At 43.8% G+C, this 26,487-nt stretch overlaps 1 protein-coding gene across 12 annotated transcripts in view; it reads right to left on the bottom strand.

Annotated features, from left to right (window-relative positions):
- Nucleotides 1-14,212, bottom strand: part of ABCC8 (ATP binding cassette subfamily C member 8) — a 125,920-nt gene extending 111,708 nt beyond the window's left edge. For 9 of the 12 annotated variants that reach the window (XM_074997747.1, XM_074997751.1, XM_074997750.1 and 6 more), the window contains exons 1-3: nucleotides 13,907-14,209; nucleotides 9,458-9,599; nucleotides 5,091-5,212 (exon numbers count right to left, since the gene is read on the bottom strand). In XM_074997747.1, the coding sequence (XP_074853848.1) occupies nucleotides 5,091-5,212; nucleotides 9,458-9,599; nucleotides 13,907-14,054 (412 nt within the window). In that variant the 5' untranslated portion in view covers nucleotides 14,055-14,209. Of the gene's footprint in view, nucleotides 1-5,090; nucleotides 5,213-9,457; nucleotides 9,600-13,906 lie in introns of those variants that run through there. The other 3 variants (XR_012646026.1, XM_074997741.1, XM_074997752.1) reach the window with 3 other exon arrangements.
- Nucleotides 14,213-26,487: the final 12,275 nt, after the last annotated feature.

The raw sequence follows: 26,487 nt of genomic DNA on the forward strand, positions 1-26,487 counted from the left end.
ACCAGGGGTGAAATCAGTAAAAGATACCCCTTTTGGGCTATGTCTACACTGACCCCTCCCTTTTGAAAGGGGCATACAAATGCAGTGGATTGAAATGCAAATGGGATGCTAATTTGCATATTGTGGCTCCTTTGCATTATGGCAGCCACCTGCTGTTCAGGAAGAGCCGCTTTCTAAATGCAAAACGGCCATACAGACGGGGTTCCTTCGGAGGGAAGCCCAACTTACAAAAGCATGCTTCTTCCTAATTTTTTTCAGGAAGAAAGGTGCGTTCAAAAATAGGGCTTCCTTCCTTCCTTCCAACAGAAACCCCGTCTACATAGCTGTTTTGCATTTCGAAAGCTGCTCTTCCAGAACAGCGAGTGCCTGTCATCATGAAGATGAGGTGCTGAATATGCAAATTAGCATCTCATTGTATTTCCAATCCACGTGTTTGTATGCCCCTTTCTTTACTTTGTAACTTATCGGCCGTGTCTACACGGGAATAAGGGGACTTCGAAGTAGGCGGCGTCCTTTCGAAAAGGAGCCCCGTCTGGACGAGACGCACAGTGGCAAGCCGCATCAATTTCGAAGCGCCGCGGCTGCCCGCATGCTAATGAAGCGCTGAATATGCATTTCAGCGCTTCATTAGTAAACTTCGAAATGGCCATTTGAATGGCCATTTCGAAGTTTGGGGCACATGTAGACGTAGCCATCATGAGCTTAAACATTGGTTCGTGGTTCACAAATAATTTGTTTACCCTATGCACTGCTAAGATAAATTGTTTCATAGCCATGCTTCAATTTAGGGGGTTGATACTTTAGTAAACCCAATAACTAAACATTTCATTGCATGGCATTCTCTGAAAACATCCAGTCAATGTGCAGTGGCTTTCAAAAAAAGTGAACAGAATGTTGGGAATCAATAAGAGAAAGAGAGAGAGAATAAGGCAGAAGATATCACATTGCCTCCACATAAATCCATGGTATTCCCACATCATGAATACTGTGTGCACATCTGGCTGTCCCACATTAGAATAAGATATATTGGAACTGGAAAAGGTTCAGAAAAGGGCAACAAAAATTATTAGGGGTATGGAATGGCTTCCATCTTAGGAGAGATTAATAAGACTGATTTTTCAGCTTGGAAAAAGATAACTAAGGGGGAATATGATTGAGGTCTATAAAGTCATGACTGGTATAGAGAAAGTATATAAGGAAGTGCTACTTACTTTTATAACACTAAAGAACAAGGGGTCACTAAATGAAATTAATAGGCAGCAGGTGTAAAAAGAAACAAAAAAGTATTTCTTGACATAATGCATAGTCAATCCACGGAACTCTTTGCCAGAGGATTTTGTGAAGGACAAAACTATAACAGGGTTTTAAAAGAACTAGATAAATTCATGAAGGATAGGTCCATTAATGGCTGTTAGCCAGGATGGGCAGGGTTGGTGTCCTCCAGCCTCTGCCATAAGGTGGGAATGAGAAACACGGAATGGATCATTTGATGATTACCTGGTCTGTTCACTCCTTTTGGGGGCACCTGGCATTGACTACTGTCAGAAGACAGAATACTGGGCTAGATGGATCTTTGGTCTGATCCAGTATGGCTCTTCTTATGTAACATATCTTCATGTGCTCAGCTTCTTGAAGTTATAATCATTACCTACCCTCACACTGTCAAGCAATGCTGCCACAATTAAAACTGAAAGTAGGACAACAGTCTAAGATCTGCCAATGAGGAATTTTGCACAGTTGAGTATATAGAGAGAGGATCTTTAAAAATTCATTTCTTCACAAGTCTCACTGGCAGTAGTGACACAAAATCAAACCAAACTCCCCACATCAGATGACTAGAAAGTGATCTAGCAATTTCATTATCTTTGAGTCTGTTAACTGTTTCAGATCTGTGTTTCAAAGAACCCTGTTGACTACCAATGAGAATGGAAGTACCTGACACCCTCTCATTACTTTGAAAACCACTGCCTCGATGCTTTATTAATGATGATGATTACTACTACTCGTCAAGTACCTCCAGATGCCTCCCATAGGATCTCTGTGCTAGGTACTGCACAAAAACATAATATTAAGGTCCCTTTAGGGATGGGATTATGTATACAATATCTAATCAGATGAACTACATCCACAGTGATTTAACATAGAGGAACATGGAAGCAAGTCTGCATTATTAAACACTGCCCTATACAATATTAAAAAAAATCAGTGTGCTTTGAATTTCTTCAATGACTGTAACAAGCTAGTGGTATTTGCCTGCAATAGCCCATCTTCCTAGCAGGTGTCTATCCTGCAGGAAAAAAAGGAAAAATCGATCTGCTGACTCACCAAAGCAGCTGGCTCATTACCCCAGCTGGGTCTTAAGGGATGCAGAGGTTATCTAGAGAGTGGCCACATCAGTCCTCACAGAGGGAACCTATAGGCAGCCAAGCCTGGGGAGATTTGAACTGATTTTTTTATTATCTCTGCTAGCTTTACCAATTAATGAAACCTCAGAATGAGAGAGGAGAAAATATATTTTAATGTGATGGTGACCAGTATAATCTACTTCATGTACTGCTTGTGAGCTCCATGTGAACCCACTGCAGACCATAGGTTATGTCCGCAAAAGGGCAAAACAAATAAATAGAATGGGGAGGAAATATATTTTATCAATTTTTAAAGAAACTATTATTTTTACATGGACAACTTGAGATACCTTGAAAGGGCTAGCTGTGATATCTCTAGACTGTGTTCTGTCAGAAGCTAAGCATAGATAGCAGGGGATGGACCACTAGATGACTGTCTGTTCTGTACATTCCCAGACCTTGGCCACTGTCAGAAGACATGATACTTTGGTTTGAACCAGTATGGACATTTTATGTCCTTTTCCCCCTTCCCTAGGGTGGATGATTAAGCACCTTTATGGCTCCCCAAGCTGGGCATCCAAATCTTTGAGGAAACCAAAGTTGTTAGTCACAGTTAAAAAATGTTGGTCTGTGTTTCTGGAGTTTATTTTAACCAGTAAATTAATCTTTTCTACGTGTTCCAGTGTTGACATGAGCGTGGCTTTACTTTTTTCAAGTAGGCAACACATTACTTCCCCTATTGCTACATTAATGAGTAAGGAGAAAATCTACACTATAGTGGAAGGTCAAATTAAGCTATGCAATTCCAGCTATGGTAATTATTTAGCTGGAATCGATATAATTAATTTGGATTAATATATGGAGATTCACATCTCATAGAGCGGGAAGGGACCTCAGAGGTCATCAAGTCCAGTCCCCTGCCCTCATGGCAGGACCAAACACCATCCCTGACAGGTTTTTTTTTTTTTTTTTTTTAAATAAAATCTATTTGCCCCAGACCTCCTAAATGGCCTCCTCAAGGATTGATCTCACAACCCTGTGTTTAGCAGGCCAATGCTCAAACCAGTGAGCTAACCCTCCCCATTGCCACACTACCTCCACTAAAGAAGATCAATGGAGCCATTGGCTCCTGTTGACTTCCCTTACTTCTAACAAAGGGCAGGAGTACCGATGCCAATGTAGGCACCCTGTAAGATTGATTTAGCACGTCCCCACCAGGTGCACTAAATTGAACTCCATAAGATTGACCACATCAGAGTCGATCTTCCCAGTTGTGAAAACGTACCCTAAGAAACACTGAACATATTCTTCAGCCATTTCACAGGGCACCTTTCTATCAAAGCCCGGTAGGTAAAATCTGCTTCAAAGGATTTGCAGCTGATATTTAACTATGTTATTTGATTACAAGACACCCTCAGACTTTCAGTATTCCTTAAACATCACTAGAATGAAATGTAATTTTAGACAGAGAAATCCACCATAATAAAAGAACTAAGATTAAATGAAAATTGAAATAGCAGCTACTAAGCTGCATTCTGCAGAAGCTTCATCCCAGACAGATTCATTCAATGATGTTTTCAAGACTCATGAAAGGTCAGCTATTGACAGCTTGCTTCCTATGATACAGAAAAATGGTAATTCACAGCACCAAACATCTCATATTTAACAGGTCTATGCAAGAAAAAATAATCAGACTAACTCCAGTGAGTATGGGTCATAGGTTCCTGGTGTGGAAGAATCAACAAAGCGTTAAAAATATTTGTGAAACATAGGTATAGGAATCAGATACACAGAATACAAACCATGCTGAAGGAAAAAAAAATATAAAGAATTAGAACTCACAGAGTTCTTGCTGGGGACATTGTGTAGGAATGCCCTTCTATCTGTATGTCTTTCAGCCACAACAGGGGGCAAGAAATGTGTAAATAAGTAGTGCACACTTTCAAACATCTTACAGTCTGAAATTAATTTCTCACACCAACACCTTTTCCAAGTGGGCTTTCTTTGAAATCCACTGCTATATATTATATAATGCACCCTACGTATGTGCAAAGTTGCTAAGTTATGTCTTTTCTATAACTAGTTATAATTTGTATGGACCCTTGCATACATAGCATTATTGTTACCCTAAGTCCTGCTACAACACCTCCTATTCAGACATCTGAAGACGGCTTACAAAAGAGTTTCACTAACACAAGGAAATTGAGGCACAGAGAAGTTAATGCGCTGAAGATCAATGCCAGCACCAATTTCCCTTGATTCTGCCCATATTTCAGATCACACTCACTTTTCTATTGTTTTAAGCCCTTTTAGAGGCTTCTATTTTTATATTACAGTTTTACATTATGTATCAAACTAAGTAAGCAGGTTCAATTAGCACCTGGGCTTTTGAGACTACATTTGTAACAACTACAACACTTTTCCACCATCTAAAGTACTAACGCACATGGCACAATGCACTCAAGAACATTCCACAGAGTTGATGTTATTCACCTCAGAGAGGCTGAATGTACTGGAAAGCTTAAGTTGCAGGAAAATTGAAGATATCTTTCCAACTGAAGGTTGATCATGAGAACCAGTAGCATAAATCATAGCTTAATTTATCCAATAAGCAAGCAATAACTTAGCTCAATGAATGTATGAGGCGTTATTGTTAGACCCTGTCAGACCTTAGTTACAGAATTAACAGATAACACAAGAGCAACATATTCACACATCCTCAGCTTTCTGTATTGTGGAACATACCTATTAATAACTTTGGAAAATTTGATGTTTCGATGTTATGGTAGTAAACAACAGACGTGATTGCTGCCAAGAATGCCATCCCAGCTGGCATGTACAGGTGCAAGTGGCGGGATTCTGAAACCCTTGGAAAACAAAAATTAAATATATAAAGTACATGCGCACAAAGCTACCCACCCTAAAACATAGCTTAATTATACATTTAATTATTCACTGGTTTAATTGTCAGTTATTCACATCTCTTGTTACTTATCATTAGGCTTGGCGGAATTAAAAGTCTTTTACAATAACTGACAGATAATTAAAATGCTTATTTTAACACATTTTATTTTTAGCCATTTAAATTTTCACAGTTGTGCAAAATCATGGATTTTCAGCAATTTTTATATGGTTAAATTTTCCCAGTTGAGGGAAATTATGGAGGAAAGCCATAAAACAAGAATAGTAAACACTGAGCATCAACCAATTAAAACTTCATAACCATTAAAACATACTGTCAAAAGTCACACATCAAAATATACAACACAAATATCCTTAAATCAAAGTTTTAAGCTCTAATGCAGCTTTTTCTGTAAATTTCAATTATTATCTATGGAAATATTTTTGTCATGTTGTGCATGTACAGTGAAATCATACAAAATCTAGCCCATTCCATTTTCAACAATTACAAGTATTCAGACAAACAAGCCAAACCACCATGGAATTAGAAAACACCTTGAAGACACATGTAGGGCAGAATTGCACTGTAGGTGCAGCTTAGTGTTTCATGTCTGGCCAGCCTTTTCTGCTGGCTGGGGGATAGTTGGTGAGCGACAGTCTCACTTCCTCTCCCTTCCTCCCCCACACACTCCCACCAAGATAGTAAAAACAATGCGGCTCCTGTGCTCCCCAGAAACCAAGGGCTACAATTCAGCCTGGCTCATCTTTGAAGGAGGGACACACAGAGTGAGAGGTCAGGAGGATGAATACCTTCACTCCCTAGCCTTATGGAAAAGCCAGTTGAAAATTAATGTTTCTCTGGTTCCCTCTGCACCATCTTTATATAGGGAATCTGTGGGCAGTGAAAGGAGAGCATACATGGTGGGAGGGTGGAACAGTTGTTACTATCTGACCTGAAGATGCTACAGAAGTCCCTAGAGCTGAGTGTGCAAGGGTTGTGCCCTCAGAGATTGTCAGGGGCACGTGTGTATGGATGGGGGGTGTTAGGGAGGTGTCAAACCACAGCTCATTCCTTGGATCTGCATGTGGGGAAAGCAAATCCTACACCCCACCAAACACTCTGGGGAAATCTCTACACATCAACATAATTGAAGTCACTTGGACAACCTTTGGCCTAAATGCCCAGCTTGATGACAAGTAACTCATAATACTAAGACCTGTGTATGGATACATCAATGGCATTAAATTAAATTAATAAATAAGGTCATATTTTTGTACAACAGGATAGAAAGGCCAACAGTGAGAAGTCAATATTTGGGGGGTTACATATTTTGGCATAGTTCTTCAATTGTTCCATATTTTTAGCAGGTAATACTGTAGGAACAGGAGGTAGTTTGCTACAACTCACAAACAGAAGCATGCCACAGGAATTCTACTATATAATCCTATCACTAAGCCTTTTTTGTAACACAGTAGCACAGGTCTATTGCTGGTTGCCAAAGCCTTTGACAACCCTATTACTATCAAGAGGGCTTTTAATAGCAGGAGTGGTTTTGATTTTAGAAAGCTGAATAATCTCTTTGCTACAGGAACAAAATCTGTTTTTATTCACAGAACAACTTGCTAAGCAGACAAGTGCTCCAGAGATGTGATTGTGGGCTGGCACTCCCCCAGTAAGGTTAGGAGTTTTGGTTCTCATTAGACAGAACTTATAATTCAGCAGCAGTTGTCTGGGTCAGTTTAAGAATAACTTTATAAAGGGCATTGTGCTGCTTCAAGTCCCTACTGACTACCCACATCCTTACAATTAAAAACTAAAATCAGTATTAGAAAAGTTCTGGGACTGAGGTATTTCCTGTTTAATATGTATTTGAAAAGAGAGAAAATATATTATGTAATAATCAACTTAATTAAGGCACCTTCTATCTAAGAATCCTAAAGTTCTTTATGAAGTCAGACCAGTATTATTGTCCCTACTATATAGATGGGCAAAACTGTGACAAAACTGTGTTAAACTAGGGCTACTGCCATGCAGCCAATGATATTTATACATATAAACTGTCCCTACACATGCCACATCCACTTCTCCAAAAGTGTAATGCTAATAAATGGCCCTAAATATGCTAATGAGGTGCATATGTAAATTCCTGGTGCCTCATTAGCATAAGATCACATGATTTGGAGTCTGGAAGAAGGGGCATCTGCAAGGAGGACTTCCTTCCGGAAGACCCCCCTGGGGGCCGCGCTTCTACACACCGTTTTGAAGTCCGGAAGAGCATCTTCCAGACTCCAAATCATGTGACCTTATGCTAATGAGGCACCGGAAATTTACATATGTACCTCATTAGCATATTTTGGGCTGTTTATTAGCATGCCACTTTCGGAGAAAGCGTAGAAACAGCCATAAACTCTCACCCTATTATGGTAATGAAAAACCAATTAACTACTGGTACAATAAAGAACTTCAAAGGTTCACATGACTTGCTTTATTCAGAAAAGTCTCTCACATTTAATAACTTTATCATATAAGTCCTTATGCCAACTTTTAAGTCAAAGGTAAAGGAATGGTAGAACTAAAGAAGAAAACAGGAACTCCCCAGCTTATGAAGGGCTGTGTTTCAAAACTCTGTAAGTTGGCTGTTTGGAACTCAGAACACATTTTCGCTTAGAAATAATGTAAATGGTAGGTAGGTTGGGTCCCAGGCTACTCCACTAAGGCCTGTTTAACCCATAATGTAGCTGAAATACTGTATACTTACAATGAAAAATAACAGACATGATTTTTATTTAACTTTGAATACTGGTGCTTGAGGAAAGGCAGGAATTAATTAGAGGAAGATGAAGAGATTCTAAAGGGTACGTCTGCACACCCCGGCTGTCACCTTCAGCCCAACCCCTGGGGATTCTGCATTGGCTCCTGCAGCCAGCCCCATCCCCCTTGCCCCTCCTACAAGCTGCATTTAGCACCTGCTCACCCGGAGGCAGTGAACAGTGAGAGCATGGGCCAGCTGACCCCAGAGGAGCAGGAGGCAGCCATGCAGCCAGTGGCTGGAAAGAAGCAGTGGTCTTCCCTTCAAACCACTGCTTCTCACCAGTTACCAGCTGCACAGCTGACCCCTGCTCCTCTGGAATCCTCCAACCACATCCTGCACCTGTTTTCTGCTCCCCAGAGGCCAGGTCATCTTTACCCTTATGCAGAATATGCAGCTGCATAGGGCACCTGAAAATTTGAGGCACCGCTGGGTCTTAATGTCCACCCACCTCTTTGTATCCCTGTTCTGTGGCTCTCCTTCCTCCAGAGGGGATCTAGTTAACTTAATAGTGAAAAAGCCTGTCAGGCCTCTTAGCAGAATACTGGACCTGCAAAAAAGCAGTCCAAGTGGTAATAAAGCCATTTAACATTAAGCATTTGCCAACCCTGTCAGAGGCTGCAGGTAAGCTCTTCTTTGTATGTGCAGATGTTCATAAGTCTGATGTTTGTAACTCAGGGAATGCCTGTACATGTGCTAGTATATTAGCCTCGCCTGAATCTTGCTCTCAAGGAATCGATTAGGTCAAAAACCCATTGATTTCAACTGGAACAGAACCAATTTATGTTTCATTCTGTTTATATTTCAACTTCAATGGGCCCAACTCCTGTTCACTGTAGTAATGTGAGTAGTTCCACTGAAGGCAAGAAGGCAATAGACTTGACTCTTTTCATGCACACTGGCAGTACGCAAGTAGTTACTCTGTTGAGGTCAGTGGAGTTGCTCCAGTGTAAAATGTGTGAGAAGAGACTCAGATCCAATGTGCCTTTGAGGAAGGCAAACAGAACTTGGCTCATGGAAGAACATTTATGACCTTACCTAATCCTGTACATGGGAGTTTTGTCTGAGCAAACACTGTGGGATCAGGTCCTTAGATGTGTCATTAAAGCATCACCATCTGCTTAAATTTTCAGGATATATCTAAGATTATCCTTTGGAATGATAGTGTCATTAAATTTAACTAAAAATGATTCAGGGCCAGACCATTTTTATGTGTGCACATACTTGGCAAGGTTTATGGAATTTCTGATACAAGGTCTGTAGGTTAATCACCATGAATACAGATTACAAGTCTGTAACAAGCCAAATAGCTTCAATGAAAATTTAGACAGCGGATTGTACTTACTTTGAAACCCTACAAAGATAGTTGGTGTTATCAACAAGAACTATGCATCCACTTACCCATCTGACACTATGCCCTCTGCTATTTCACACACCAGGACAAACAAAAGGATGAAAGTCAAGATCCAACGTAAATTGTGGCCGGGAAAATGAAGCCAAGTGCTATGATGTATATGAACTTTGGAACTCTGACTTCCCCATCCTAAACGTAAAAGCAAAATCAACATGAGGATTTTTATGCACAACCTTAATTCCCTCCTTCTCCAAAAATGTTCTGAACTAAAAATGCTGACCTACTCCTTTGCTTTTAAATATGAGTGAGAGAAATAACTGAATTGGAAAACGTAACAAGTGCAGAATCTCACAGTGCAACTAAGCTGTAAAAACATGGCATTGGGACTGGTTCTACATTCAGTTTGTTCATCAAAAACTTCCCAGACCTACAGAGGATGTAGTAGTTTTAGAAAGACTACAGCATAGGGCTCATGTATAAAGGGGGAAAACAAAAATCAAGGACACATTTAGACCTTAATAATACAAACACTTGCATGTTTATAACTATACCAACATGAATCAACCCCCTGAACTCAGTGAAACTACTCATGAAAGTAAATTTATGCATCTAGTTAAGTATTTGGAAGACTGTAGAGTTATCATGTAACAACTTTATTACGGAACACTAGCCAAAAACCACAGAATATATAACAATACCCCAATATATAACCTGATTTGAAATAATTTCATACATTAATTATTTATAACCAAAGTTTTTAAAAATTCTAGTATTTTTAGTATATAATAAAATTGAGTGCAATTAATTTTATCAATATAATTTAGAAAAAAAGTATAATTTTCATAAAGGCAATAATTTTTTGTTTTTGACAGGCATCTTTGCTCACAGATACAGGGTGAAACTTTGTAGTCCAGCACGCTCTGGTCTAGCAACATCTGTGGTCCAGCATGATTTTAATTTGCCGGATGTTCTCTTATGATGGATATGGTTATGTTTTCCACGGCCCCATAAAGTTTGTTTACAGACACCAGTACTGGCTCTCAGTGCTCTGTGCTGTTATTTTGCTCTAATTTACACCCCCACCCCTGCCAGAATGTCTTCTAAGAGCCCATTAAGCAGTGGAAGCATTGGTAGTACTACTAGTCAATATTGACCTCCTGTGGTTTGGCAGACTTCTCTAGTTTGGAACAGCTCAGGTCCCAAGGGCGCTAAAGTAAAAAAGTTCAACCTCTGTCACTGGTTGCTTTCAAAAATTACAGCAGGTAAGTTTTGTTCTTAAGAAAGTGAAGTACTAAAGTATAGCATGGCATTTATGCTGCACAGATGTCCTGCTAAATAGCTCCTCAAATACTCTGTTTTCAGCTGTCATGAGCAAAGGACACTAGTTTTGATACAGCATGTTATGTTTTTGTGTAGTGGACAAGCGTCCCTCAGGAACTAGACTGATTCCTTTAACTCAGAAATTTATGCAGAATTGGAACTCTTTTCCAGTAATGAAAAACTGTTTTACACCACTGGGACACTAAGGCCATGTCTGCACTAGGAAATAAAGTTGAATTTATTAAAGTTAACTTTATACCACTAGATTTTATAGTCAATGGTGACCATCCACACATTTAGAAAGTCGACATAGTGTGTCCTCATTACTTTTGCTAAGTTTGACTGTGTCAGCAGTGCATTGTGGGTACCTATTCCTCAGTTCCTGCACCTCCCTTGCATTCTGGGTTTCTGTACCAGTGAGTTATAGGAAAAAAAATGCACCTCAAGTGGTTGTGGGCCTCTAACATCATCATCTCAGAGAGCAATGTCCTCACTCACAGCTCCCATTAAAAAACAAACTGCCAAATGCATTTTCACATCATTTTTCTACAGCCTGCCCCTGACACATGCCATTACAAGGCTAGCAGGGCAGTCCTGAAAAATGTAAAATGCAGAAATAAAAATCTGAAAAGTTTCAATTTGGAGCTATTGAAAAGTTGTTTTTTGGTGTTGTTGAAATGCTTCATTTTGATAGTGTTATTTTGATTCATTTCATTTTGACCCAGCAGCTGTGTGATGGGGAGGAAGTCACATGGTATGTGTGTGGCGTGTTGCATGGGGCAGCTGGAGAGCCCTGGTTGACTCCTGCCTCCTATTTCTTGCTCACCTGAGCTGTGTCTACACGTGCATGCTACTTCGAAGTAGCAGCACTAACTTCGAAATAGCGCCCGTCGTGGCTACACGCGTCGGGCACTATTTCGAAGTTAACTTCGACGTTAGGCAGCGAGACGTCGAAGTCGCTAACCTCATGAGGGGATCGGAATAGCGCCCTACTTCGACGTTCAACGTCGAAGTAGGGACCGTGTAGACGATCCGCGTCCCGCAACGTCGAAATTGTGGGGTCCTCCATGGCAGCCATCAGCTGGGGGGTTGAGAGACGCTGTCTCTCCAGCCCGTGCGGGGCTCTATGGTCACCGTGTGCAGCAGCCCTTAGCCCAGGGCTTCTGGCTGCTGCTGCTGCAGCAGGGGATTCATGCTGCATGCACAGGGTCTGCAACTCGTTGTCGGCTCTGTGGATCTTGTGGTGTTTAGTGCAAGTGTGTCTGGGAGGGGCCCTTTAAGGGAGTAGCTGGCTGTTGAGTCCGCCGTGTGACCCTGTCTGCAGCTGTGCCTGGCACCCTTATTTCGATGTGTGCTACTGTGGCGTGTAGACGTTCCCTCGCTGCGCCTATTTCGATGTGGTGCTGCGCAACGTCGATGTTGAACATCGACGTTGCCAGCCCTGGAGGACGTGTAGACGTTATTCATCGAAATAGCCTATTTCGATGTTGCCACATCGAAATAGGCTACTTCGATGTAGGCTTCACGTGTAGACGTAGCCCTGGAAAGCAGCAGAGATTAAAGCAATGGTCAGAATGGACGCACTGGGGGCATTGGGGGATACTTCTAGAGGCCAATAAAATCAAATTAAATAATGCTGTGTCTACACTAGCATTAAGTTGACCTTGTAAATTTGAATTTGGTGTTACTCCTCGTGAAAAAGCTGGAGTAGAAAGTCGACCTTAGGATCCCTTAAAATTGATCTACTGATATTTGTAGTGAAGACAGGTACATTATAAAATCGACCTAACTCCCTTAAAATTGACTTTATGCTCTAGTGTAGGCATAGTCTGAAGAGGTAACTCCAGTATAATATCTGGTAGTGATTTCATAGTAATATAGCTTAACTTTCAATAAGTGGCCATATTATTTCACAATATGAAATCTACCTCTTTTAAAATAGTAGCTTATTGCCTTTTAGCAGCACATCTGTTATTTCTCCTTCTTGAAAAGCTCATAGGGCAAAATCCTGAAGTCCCTGTGCAGTCTCTGTTCAGTCCTTACATGGGGAAAACTTCCACTAACTAATGGACTTCAGGCACACATTTGCTGGCATAAAGAAAACCAGTTCTTGTGGTCCTCCATATGATTTCCTACGGTCCCCTTATCACAAGCAAATCTGAGCTACTTTTGTTAATGGGAGCACTTGCTCTTAATAACTAATATAATAGTAGTTCAAAGTAAATGATAGATTGATTGATAGATCATCCTAAGTAAGCATCCAGTCACTATTACTTTAAACATTTAGCATTTTAGCTACCTATTAATGTTTAAACAGCTTAACTCTGAAGCAACAAACAAATATATTGTTACTGAGAGCTTGATTAGTTACACTGTGGTACCTCAGGCTCCTCTGATGCATTGGCAGAATGTAGCTAATTCATTAAACTGTCCTTAATGAACATTTAAATATGTCCCTTTCTGTCAACTAATCTCCGGTCTCACTTAACAAGCAGTCCCACGGCACCTGAGAGACTAGCAAAATTTATTAGGTCTTGAGCTTTCCTGTGTAAAACCCCCTTCACCAGATGAAACACACTAGTAGTTTCGGTGCAAATGCTGCTAGTCTGCAGTGACACAGGATTCTCAAAAAAACTCAGCGGGAAGGCCGCAAACCCCTGCCACCTCCTGTAGCAACAGACTTGCTGCCTTTGATTTCAATCCTAGCATTCAGGCGGAGTACTTGTGAAAAATCGTATCTGCCCCTATAACTCGTCAGGAAGGGTTTTCCAGTAGGAAATTCGCTCTCCCCTTCTACCAGTCTGGCACGAGCAGCAGAAGCAACTCAGCAACTGGCAACAAGGTCAGGGTCTTCGGTCAAGTGCATCCACTCGCGCGCTTTGCCCCCCGACCCATGTGCCAGATGCTCAGGCCACTGCGTGTTGTCAGCTGCTGCAACCCAGGAGCTGTGGGTTCCCGGGGAGCGCGAGGCACTGCACAGGGAGCGCTATACAGCAGCGGAAGGTGCACAGAGGTCTCCAGGACGAGGCAGATGCCATGGCTGAAGCAAGCAGGAAAGCCAAGCTTCCTGGCTGGCGATACGGAGCACAGCAGGCGAGCTGCAGAGCTAGGGGGCTCCCCGGGAAGATTCCCCCTCCCCGCCCCATTGGGCAGCGGGGGGAGGGGGCCGCACTCACCTATGAAGAGGATGGGGAAGGTGATAAAGAGTAGGAAAACGTGCGGCACCACGTTGAGCGCGTCCACGAAGCAGCCGTTGTTGAGCACCCCTTTGTCCACGTTGTAGGCGGCCGAGTTGTTCTCGCTGCCGCAGAACGCCAAGGACATGGTGGAGGAGCCGGGACGCGACGCGCGGCGGGGCGGGGGGCGCGTCCACACACATAGACGACGGCGGCGGCGGCTGGGCTAGGCTCGCCTCCCCCGAGCGGCATTACCTGGCGTACCGAGCCCCAGCCCCGGCTGCAGCGCGCGCGCCCGGCGCGGCAGGGGACAGAAAGAGGCAGGTCTGGGGTCCCCCTGGCGGAGAGGGGTCGGCGCGCCTCGCCCAGCCCCTGTTGTCCCGTGTGAGGGCGAGAGGCGGGCTAATGCTGGGCCAGCTCCTGCGAGGGCAGCCGCCTCCTCCCGGCCGCGAGGGCTGCGGCAGCAGCTGAAAGAGAAGCAGGCGGCAGCATCGCCGCCAGCAGGAGGCAGAGAAACTGGAGGAGGCTTCGCCCCGGCTGCTGCCGCGCCGTGTGTGTGGAGCCCGCGGCTGCTCGGGCCTTAAAGGAGCCGCCTCCCTTCCCCATCAGCCACTACTAAGCACGGCCAGCCCCATCCTTCACCCAGGCATTAAGGTAATTTGGCGTGGGGGACACTCATGTCCAGCCTGGAGCTCAGCAGGTGCCCTAATTAGCCTTTTTTCCAGGTTCTTATTCTGCTTCATCACCATAAAGGCCAAGGTGTCCTGGGGCATCTCAAAAATTAACATATATTAGCGTCCTTGGCCTGGAACCAACTTCATCAGAAAGGTGATCCCCGCATAAACGTGTTACACTTTTAGTGTCAGAGGGGTAGCCGTGTTCGTCTGTATCTGCAAAAACAGCCAGAAGTCCTGTGGCATTTTATAGATTAAGATATTTTGGAGCATAAGCTTTCGTGCACAAAGACCCGCATCTGATGAAGTGGCTTATGCTCCAAAATACCTGTTAGTCTATATGGTGCCACAGGATTTCTTGTTTAAACTTCTAGGTGCCACAGGACACCTTGTTTTTCCTGAAACAGACTAACACAACTCCCTCTCTGAACCTCATCACTATGTAACTCCATCTCTTTCCAGTGGGATATTAAGAGAGGTAACTATCATCAGTGGTTCTTTTTCACATCCTCTTTCCATGTACTGTTTATTTTCTTGCACTTGTATTTTCTTGCACCTTCCAGCTCTGCTCAGGCAGGTGACAGTCTCCACTCCAGCTATTGTAATTCTGGACCCATCCTGGAATCATACATGTAAAAGGAAAAAAAAAGGATGCTGCCATGCCTATTCCTGCTAATTTTTTCCATCCATTGACAGAAAAAAATTTATGTGGACCAAGGCATATATGGATGTGCACCACAGTAGAAACATATGCTCTGGGGGGGCTGTAGGTGCTCTGCTAATCAACTGGACGGCACCTGTATCTCTCCTGGGCAGCTGCCCAAGCACTCAGCTGACAGGGAACACTGATGTCCTGGGGTAATGGATGGATGTCCATTGGATACTAGGGAGAAATCACCATTGTAATTACATTTGTATTTCACCACAGTTTTGAAATTGAATCCAGCTCCCAAGAAGTGAAAGATCAATGCATGACTAACTCACTGCAGCACTTCCCACAAACTCTCCAAGGGAGCAAGAGCTTGTGAGGTTCAGAATGAGAGCTCATGGAATCTAGATTATCTCATGGGATTTTCCATGGAAATCCCCAGGATATTTCATTGTTATTCCCACAGTTCTCTACCATTTTTCAGTTGTCAGTAGGGATGGGAGACTTTTAGGGGTAGGTATAGCAACAAAAGGCTTTTTCCTCGATTATATTGTGTATATTATACCCAGGCAAAGTGTAGGTAAGACACTGCCAAATCAAACTGGGAGAATGTCAATCCAGTTTGTTAGCATAAGGTGCAAGGCCATGGAGAACCAGTGCCAGAGTCTGCAGTCAGGGGTTAGCTTTGTTGAAATACAGTTGTAAATGAATGCTAAATGAGATGATGAATTTTTTCAAGGTAGACAGACAGACGCTTCTTCTCCAAGATGCAAATGCTTTCTTTTAGAAAGGTCTTCCTCTCTTTTATCACCTCTCTTCCACCCTAAACCTTAGACAGATAAAATTATTTTTCCTACAACGTGGACAGAATGGTTTCATTCGTTATTTCTACTTTTAAATACTTGAGCCACTCAGCTATTATGGTGATAGATCTGTACGAATACCTAGAAATAAACTGTTTCCTATGTCTTTAATGATGTGTAGGTCAAATAATATGACAACCTTTAATCAAAGCTTTTATAATAATGAAAATCAGAGCTGCGCCCAGTGATCCAGAGAAAATAATGGGAAATAAAAAGTACTTGTGGAGAGAAGGAAGAATAAGTGAAAAAGACCAAAATGACTGAAGTGTTGTTATAGCTGTGTTGGTCCCAGAACATGGATAAAAGACAGGATGAGAGGTAATATCTTTTATTAGACCATATTCTGCTGGTGAAAGAGGCAAGCTTTTGAGGCATGGAATTTGGATGATTGCCTCTCACCAACAGAAGTTGGTTGGGTAAAAGATATTACTTCCCTGCCTTGTCCCTCTCAAAATGATTAAAGACAAACTGACCTCTGTAGAAAATTCTTGCATAGTAAAATGTAGATCTTGCAAATGGCTGTATCCTGCCTATCTTCAGAGTGCCTCTGGATAGGCACATGGATGTGCAGGATGCATCAATTTTGGGGATTTACCTCTTGGGCTAGAAACACACTAGAGAGGAAGATTGACCGCTGAGAGTTGATCTTCTGGACTTTCATTTTGTGCACGCACAAAATGAGTCTTCCAGGGGTCGATGTCAAGCCCTGTACACCTTGTGAGAGGTGAGAACTGACAAAGCGGGTCCTTGCCCATGAAAGCTTGTGCTCCAAAATATCTATTAGTTTATAAGGTGCCACAGGACTTGTTCCTATTGAGGGAGTATGGCTTGTGAGATGATAGGAGTATTTAGGAGTCAGCTGTCCTTATCAGGTGCCAATCCACATTTGAGGAACTTTGCTGTAAACATGCAATCCAGCAGAGAGACAATAGCTGGTTGCCTAACAAGGATCTGGATAGGTAATTGGCTCATATAACAGTCTCCATATTGGAATATACCCTTACACAAATGGAACAATGAAATTCCCTCCACAGGGAAAAAGGTATGAAGAGGACCGTGGGGTTCCTCCATCTTTTGTCTTCAGTCTGCCTTGGAAACCGCCTGGCACACCCTAAGAAAGACAGAGAACTTTACTGAAGACCCAGGTCTGTATAAGATAATTTCTGACCTGAAGATTTCACCTGATATAAAGGCAGCTATTTAGGGTAAGAACTCACAAATAGCTAGATTTTTAGGGTATCAGAATTAGCTATGTGTTTTCTCTTTGATTTGGTAACTTGCTTCAATCCTTTTGTTCTTATCTAGAACCACTCAAATCCTGTTGTTTTGCTTAATAAAAACTCTTGTTTATAATCAAGCCCAGTGTAAATTGTTATTTCCTGGAAAGATAAGAACTGTACATATCTCCCTTCCATTGATAAATAGGGCTTATCTAATGTACAAATCTTTTGCACAAAGAAGTTTCTTAGGTGTTTTGATTCCTTCTGGGGGTTGACTTCCTGGGTGCTGTGACCTAGAACTGCATGCACCCAGAGCTGTGGTTAAAGTGTCTGCATTGCTTTGTAAGGGGGCAGTAATTCCAACTGTGCCTTGGCTAGGGGAGACCAAAGGATTTGGCTCAGCACTACAGGATGGTGGAGGACCCCAAGAGAGGAAGAAGATGTGTGTCAGTGGCAGAATCAGCACACTTGGGAACATCCAAGGGGTCTTCTGTGACTACACACTGTGCTCTTAGGCTGCATCTACACTAACAAGTTCTTCCAAAAGATTTTGCAAAAGAAAGGGGCTCTTTTGAAAGACCCCACAGAGCATCTACACACAAAAAGTGTTCTTTTGAAAGCAAATGAAAAGAATGTGGCACTCCTTTTGAAATCTCTCTTCCTTTCCCATTACAGGAAGAGCACCCCCTTTCAAAAGATACTTTCAAAAGAAAGCTTGTGTAGATACTCCACAGTCCCTTTTTTCCCCAAAGGAGCAGTCCTCATGTGGCCTGATTTTTCGACCCCGGCCTGTTCTTTCGAAAGAGCAGGGGCTGTATGGACACTCTCTCTCAAAAGAGCAGATCACTCTTTTGAGCTGCTTTTTTTTGGGAAGAAGGGTCCTCTGGAAGGAGGACTTCCTTTCAGAAGACCCCCCAGATGCTTTGCTTCTACATGCTGTTCTGGAGTCCAGAAAAGCGTCTTCTGAACTCCAAATCATGTGACTTGATGTTATTGAGGCACAGAGAATTTACATCCATGCCTCATTAGCATATTTTGGGCCGTTTATTAGTGTGGCATGTGTAGAAATGGCCTTAGAGAGAGCTATGTTTTGAGCTCTCCTGTCTTGATTTGATTTGATTCTGAATGGTGAAGGTCATTAATAAGGCAGAAGGGATCTGACCTCTGAGGCAGATGACTTCATTGGTACACGTGCAAGTTACTGTACTTGCATTGTTTGTTTTATTGATCTGCAGCTGAGGTAGGAGGGAAAAGAAAGCAAACCTTTTGTGGAAGCATAGTACTGTTTCATTTATAGGGTTCATTTGAACAAGAGATGAATCTTAAAGAGCTAGCAAACATAGGTGCTGGACTTAAGGATGCTGGGGGTGCTACAGCACCTCCGACTTGTAGTGGCCTGTCTTATATTTAGTGTTCACTGTGTGCTTCTATACCTTTCAGCACCCCCACTAAACAAATTGCTACAGCACCCTTGCTAGAAAATGAAGTATAGTCTATCCTGGTTACATTTAGAAAGTACAAAGCCAACTCAGGCATATTTGTTTATTTCCCAATTTTTAAAATACCTTTATTTCTGTATACAAACACACTGAGAAGGGAAATGGTAAAATTGACTCAAACAGGGTGAATGATTTTTATCCTTATTTTACAGATGAGGAATGAAGGCACATGGACAGGCCTGCCGACAGTGGGGCAAGAAGGACAACTGCACAAAGGCCCAGTGTTTTAAAGGGGCCCAGGGTGCTGTCCATCACTGCAGAAGCTGGGTTTTCTGGGCATTTTTTAAATGGCACAGGAGCATCATTCCCTAGGCTCCAACCCTTCCACCTGAGACACTGCCCCTTCCGAGGGTGTGCAGCCCCCCACTTCCAACCTTTCCCTTGGGCCTGTGGTGGCTGTCAGTCCCACTGCACACAAAGATGGACTGATCTGTCCAAAGTCGTATTAATAGACTGTGGCAGAACCGTGAATTAAGCACAGATCTCAAATCCCAGTCCAGTCTGTGATTCACCAGTCTATTTTCATATGCTAAAAGTCCCAATCAAGATATTTCAGTGCTTGAAGCATGGACATTTCAGAAAATGCAGCAGTAAAGCAGATGGCTCAGGCAGAGGGGATATAATACAGATCCTTTACAGATGTGACTGGTGGTGGGGGAAAAAAATGGGACACCCATCACTTGCTCCCTCCAGCCCAGAGAAGGGCTGGGACAAACCTCTCCAGCCCCAGTTCTCCCTACCCTTGCTCTACCCTTGTCCTGCTCCACCCTTGAGCCGCCCCACCCAGGGGACTAGTGGGGCCAGCACCAGCACTCACAAGCAGCAGTAGGGAAGGCAAACCAAGAGGGAAGGCAAAACTGCCCCTGCACCCCCCAGCAGAAAGCAGTGCAATGGGGCCAGGGAGCAGCACCATGCAAGCTAGAGCGACCGCTTTGCACTTCCCCTTTCCTCTGCTGCTGGCATGGCCACGCTAGTCCCCCAGTGAGTCCACACCTCCCTTGTACTCACCAGCAGCGGGAAGGGTGGAAGCACAGCCAGGCAGCCCCAGCTTGCACTGCTGTCTTGCTGCACCACTTCACTTCCTTATGGGGTAGGGGGGCACTCCTTAGGGATGTAATAGAGCATCTGGTTACACAACTAACCAATAAGCAGTTTCCTAGCAGTTAGTGCCACCGGTTACTCAGAACCCCTCCCCGCAGGTACATAGGGAGCAGCTGGCTCAGCCTCTTTCCCTGCTTGTGCCCTGCTCAGGCAGTTTCCCTCTGCTGCCACTCTGCATTTAAAAGGCTGAGCCACACACAGGCTGCCTCAGCATCTGGTCCCACTCAGGGGGGCTTAGGTTTCGGAAGAGCCTAACCTCCCTTCCCCTAGCAGGGAGAGTAGCTGAGCCAGCCATCATGCAGCTCAGCCTTTTAAATGCAGAGCAGCAGGTGAATATGAGGGTCATGGGCTCCTGTTGCTTATGCTGCCCCTCTGCCTGCTACTCCCCCTGCTGGTAAGCTAGCCTGTCCCTCCAGCCTTGTGGGGGGGGTACATGTGGTCCCTGGTGTACCCCACATGCCTTGCTCTTGCTGATCCTTCAACTGGTTTAAATCCAATGGAGAATAGATAAATAATATGGCTGTTTGAAGTTAGTGGCCTCAGTCTAGGCCCACACAACACAGAACTACTATTTCTGTTAGCAGTATATTGGCAGCTTCAATGGAGAGACCAGGAAAATGAGTAAGGCCAAGAAATCTTGGTAAGCTTTTATTATTGCTACCCAGCTGTACCTCTCCTGCCTCCTGGGGCAATGCTCTTTTAGGCAGTCTTCATGGTGACTTCCCTGTGCCGTGGTCATCCTCTTGTTTTTGGTCTAGCCCTTTCCTCAGGGCTAGCCTGGGCCTTGCAGGTTTCCTTGGAGCACTCCCTCTTATAGTGCGTGGGTTCTCTGCAAGCCCAACATGTTCTGGACCGTGGTGTTACCCACAAAGGGAGCATTATTCCAGTGCTCTGATCACCCAGCGGGGGCCTCTGTGCTCCACCCCTCTAGGGCACTCCCTTCTACAAATTCCCTTCTGTCCACAGGCTGTGTTTTAGCCTTGACACCAGTCTCCTGCCCTTGGTGTCTGGCCTCCAGTGAGGACCGTGGGCTCACCCCCACAGCACCCTGAACAGTCCTCATTGCTCCTGAGCAAGCTGGGCCGCACAGGCCCTGCAATAATAGTCCATCTTCAAACCTCCACCCTCACCATCTCTCTCTGCCACACAATTCACCCAGGCCAGTCACACTTCCTTTTGTATCATAGTGGGAATGATACCCACATTCTGCACCATTGGAGCAGTGTCAACGCACTGCTGTAGTGCCTCCTGCTGGTTATACTGGGAATTAGCTCAGTCCATGGAGCATACCACCTTCTGGTCAGTGTCTCACCCATCATCACGTCTCCTGACTCCACCCCCTGACTCCATACCCATACTGATCCCTTGGTCCATGGCACCTACTTCAAGACACTGCCTTCTGGCAGTGCCCACCATGCCAATTTCTCTGCCTTTCAGGGGTATCAGCAGTTCTTAGTCCTTACACCCACTTGAGTGGCCAGATGTGGCTCCAAACATCTAGCCCTTTGCCTGAAGGACAAGCTGAAGTCTCTAAAGACCACATGCTGGCATGGCAAGGTGCAGTGCCAGAGGAAAAGGGTACCCAGGCCCACCCACTACTCTAAGACCTGACCCAGAGATCTTCTTGTGGCATTTATGGCCCGCCCTTCTTCACTCCCCTTGATTGCATTTGTTTCTCAGGGCATGTTCCTGTGATCTTTGCACCGTCTTGGCCCTAGAGCTTCTGTCCAGCTCCCCTGAGCCTACTCTTTCCCAGGTGCTGCTGATTCCCTTCTCAGAAGGGCCCAGCTCCTTCCCCACTGCTGGTCAAGGCAAGAGTGAGCAATCTTTGGCTCTGTAGCCGTTTATAGGGCCCAGCCTGGCCCTGATTGTCCAACTGTTCCTTGCCCTGATTATCCAGGTTTGTGCTGGCTTCTCATGGCTTGTCTGTAACCCTCTTCTTCCCTTCCTTTACTTAATGGTGAGCTGTTGTTTATGCAAGTAATCCCCTTGACTTCAGTAGGGGGTATGGAAATAGTTGCTCACCAGTGTGGGTCAAAAGGGTTCACAGTTTAACCCCGTGATAATAACAGAACATCTTTGACTGCACTGGGCTTTGACTCAGACCCCAGATGGATAAGCTTTTCATCTGAAGTTGCTTTGCAAGTCTTTCATTGAGCCTTGTGATAATAGGAGAGTTAGCAGATGAATGCCCCAGAGAAAGCGTAAAGGAGCAATATGTTAAGTGCTGCTCTCCACAGTCCAGTTCTTGTGGGTTACATGAAACAAACCCTGTAATATTTTCCCATGCAGTAGCTATTACATAATATTTCCTCAGAACTCATGCAGATCCCTTCCCCTGCATCTTCCTTATTTCCACAATGTTATCTTCTTTCCATCTTTTCACATGATGATGATGACTTCAGCAGTTCAATAAAGGATCAGGGTCTGGACAGCAGCCACTACATTTGATAGCGTAACATAAATTTTGCTTGGCAAGCAATGCTATGGAGGCTTCCCAAGGGTGTGAAATTGAATTCCAAACAGGTAATGAATAATATCCTCACATAAGACAATCATCTTTATATCTGATTGGAATTTGACTTTGTTACCAATGATGTACAGACAAGGGACTTAACTACTTTAATACCTGAAGGTAATACCAGATGGCAAAGTTTGTTTACTAAAGGTCAGAAAACATGCGACATTTAAATGAAAGTTTCACAATTCCTGCTTTTTAAATAAATTGTTCCTTACTCCTTATTTCAGCTCTTCTATGCGGGCACCTTTCTCTTTTTTCTCTCAAATACTAAATATCAAAAGTGGTTCTACAACATAAAATCATGCATCAGAAGGTATAAACTTTATGGATTATTATTCAGGGTTTCACTTTTATTTGACATTCAAATAAATACTTAGGCACATAAAGAAATGACCCATTTTTCAAAGGCATTGGGCAACCATAGCTTATATTCACTTGAAAAATAAAACATCTCATATAGGCGTCCAATATTAGGCACCCAAGTTGGTAAAATTTGGTTGTGAGTGGCCAGAGGACCAACGCCTGCAAGCAAATGATCATAGGAAACTCTTACAAAAGTCATGGGATTTGCATATGCAGAACATAGCCCTTTCTGAAGCCAGACTAATACAGGCTTGTGAAATATTTGACATATGATTTATACCTTTTGAGAAATTCTTTCCTCAGATATAGAATTGAACTGCAGTTCATGTGAAGGGGAACTGTGAGTGAATATCTAATAATAAGCTTCCTTTCAAAAGAGGAAGGGTAGATGATCGCAAATCAAAATCTTCACTATTTGGCAGCCAAAGATGCTCCTTCATCATTTCACAGAAAATATATGATAGCAAAACAAGTGAACTGTCACTGTCAGAAGTGTGTAGTGCATTGCTATAGCCTGGATATCCATAACAGCATATGAATAGGGGCTAGTAGGGAGGCATATTAATTCTAAATAAATGTTATCCATTTACAATTTGTGACCTTCATTAAAAATTAAGAAGGGTTTTACAAGTAAGTCAATCTGTTTTAGAGGGAACAGAAACACATGCTCTTTGCTATGGCTGATGCCATGCTGTATGCATTAAGAGAGTGGGGATGATAGTCCTATGTGAAATTTGTTATGCCTTTGGGTAGTGCATCCAATTAGTGGGAGTAAATGGGCTAGAGGGCAAATTATGTCCCCCTTTCCATCTGTGCCATCTTGAAAGAATGAATGAAGGGAGAAAATAAACCTGTTTCTTGGATCATGCTGCTGCTCATCTCCAATGTACAAACAGTAATGCCCCTTATCTCTGTAATATTTCTAATTAGCATTGGCACTTCTTCTGAGGTTTGCACCACAAATGCTTCTCAGACTGAGGTACACCTTGACCTGCCATGACTACAAGAACAATAAGGCTTTCCAGAATGTAGGGAAAAGTGTTACTTAACCATGACAAATGTTTTGTAATCTTTGTCAAACCAAACCATCTTGTTTTGAACACAATAACCAATTCAGTGTTTCACCTGGAATGAGTGCACTTGTGCTTTCCAAATAAGAATGTATAACTCAGGCATGGCTGGAAAAGGATTCAGGGGTTCACAGAGCACACTCTTAGATGCTCCACTAATTAAATCAATTCGTGTGATTGCTCTGATTAAGGATTCTACAAGGGAGGGATGCTTTACAGTATTTTCTGTTTTACTTCCTACAAAAATATAATTGTGAATAGTTGCATAATTTAGTGCTATTTGTGTGGGAAAGTTACTGTGATACTCAAACAGCATAAAGTAAATGAGACACAGTTCCACTGTTTGGTATATATTCCAAATTCCAAATCTAATATTTGTTATACCATTCAGTGAATCTGACTGTCCTCTACTTACTTCTGAGTGTATCTTTATGGAAACCAACTAAGCTAAAGTGGTTTTTGTGAGATCAGAATCAGACCTATTTTTTAACCATGGTGAGGACAGCCAGCTATGTCAAGCCTAGAGAAATCAATTGCAGATATGCAACTTATAGCTGGAATTCCATATCTAGGATTGACCTTCAGGTCGAGTGTAGAAATACCCTAAGGAAGCTAAACCCTTCCATTAGGCCTAGACAGTTCACCATGAGGGGAGAATTCCATTCTGGCCCCCAGCCTTGATGATCAACACAACCTTTAGGCTAAGGTAGGATCAAATTAGCTGTTGTAGTAATTTAGCCAGCCGTACAGTAGAACTCTGCAAATGAATCCACTCTCAGATATGCTGAGAGAAGCCATGATTTTCCAGCCGATAGGTCTAAAGAACATCTCACAGGTGGGGAAGTTTGTGGCGTGTGAGATATTTTGGGCTTCATGGCAGGGATACTGGCAGAATGTTTCTGCTCAAATGCATCAGCAACAAAATAAGTAACAATGTTACCTTTAAGGGTCCGTGCTTTGCTTTTCCTTAACATGAATGGGGGACATCACCTCTCAGAACTGTCACATTAGGCAACACTGCACCGGTTAACGTTTTGAAGGTTATGTTCACAACCATAAGGGTTAGAGATACGTTATATTACAGGTTGGACCCCCCCTGGCTTGGCACCCTCAGAACCTCACTGGTCTCGAACAAGGCAGTTTGCCAGAGCAGGGGAGATCAAGGCTCTAGGTTCTGCTGGGTAGCGGGGGCACCAGCCCATCAGACAGGCTCACCTCTTGGCTGCTCGCTGGCTCCCTGCCCCCAGGCTGCCAGCAGAGATTGGCTTCTGACCAGCTGGCTGCCAGCAGGGCTCTACTCCGGGCCTGCTCATTGGGCTTCCTGCCCTTGGGCTACTGGTTGGGCTCCATTCCTGGCCCCCTGGGCTGTGCTAGACTGGCTCCGCTCCTTGTTGCTGGCAACCTGTGCTGCTGGGGCAACCTGAACCAGATGTGCTCAACCTTTTGTGGCAAGGTTCCCCCCCACCCCAAGGTCTTTGGGCTCAACAGCCTTCTCCCTTTGTCTGGGGTCAGGCTAGCAACTATTTTCTGGGGCAAGACTCCAGCTGCTCCCTTCCCCACAGCAGCTAATGCCATTCATGTTGATGTCCCTCCACCACCATCTAACTGGGACACCTTTTAAAAGGCCTGCCACAGACCTTCAACAGGACTCTAAGTGGAGCCAGCTTGTCCTCATCTGCCTGGGCCAGGTCTCTGCCAGCTGCTTCTCATTGCCCTGCAGCAATCCACCTCTCACTGGCAAGGGAGTTGACCCTTCTCTCCCTTTTGTTTTCCTCCATGCTGTAGCTGCCCCCCAGCCCGATCCTGTCTCAGTGTACAATGAAAACTTGAGTCTGGAGTGCAATTCTGTGGTAAATCCTATCGCTATGAGATTGCAAAATGCTAGAGGCTGTGACTAAGGGCTGTACAGTAGGCAAAGATGTTTCCAAATGAGGTTTTAAATTAGATGCAGAGTCAATGAAGAGGGAGAGAAAAATAGACCGCTGTAAAGAGGAGCTTTTGCAGAGGGGAAAGCTGCCATGGCAACAATGGCTTGACTGAGTGAAGGAGCAGAGGAACAAAGATGACACCCCTTGTAGCTAGCAGGTATGTGACGTGCATCTGGAGATATAAGGGAATTCCCTGTGTGGGCTAGAGCACAGCACTAGGAGATACCACAAAGGATTCTATTCCTGACTGTGTTACCCACTCGCTGTCTATTGGTGACAAGGAAAGGACAAAAGTGACTGCCACTGTTACTTGCACAAAGTTGTCTGTCATTCCCACATTCGAGGGCAGTGGTGGGGAACATGCAGCCCATGCATGTGACCCATCAGGATTTTAAGTTCAGCCTGCAAGACATTTTGTGTACTGTTGCCCACAGCAGGGTTGCCAGAGTCTGCGGGTTTCCATCTATGTAGTTTTTTCCCTGCCAGTATACTAAAGTGACATGCGCATAAAGCAAAGACATCTGAAGTGAGGTGAGTGCCAATTGCACACAACATGGACTTCAAGAGACATGCTCTACCTCTGCATCCAATCAAAGCACTGCTATAGTTCAACTGGCACACCCCACGAATTCTGTGCATTCAAGCGCAGTTAGCAAAACTACCCGGTCCTGGGAGACTGTCTTGGTTACAGCA

The sequence above is a fragment of the Carettochelys insculpta genome, chromosome 6 (genome assembly GCF_033958435.1).
Source record: "Carettochelys insculpta isolate YL-2023 chromosome 6, ASM3395843v1, whole genome shotgun sequence".
Taxonomy (NCBI): Eukaryota; Metazoa; Chordata; order Testudines; family Carettochelyidae; genus Carettochelys; species Carettochelys insculpta.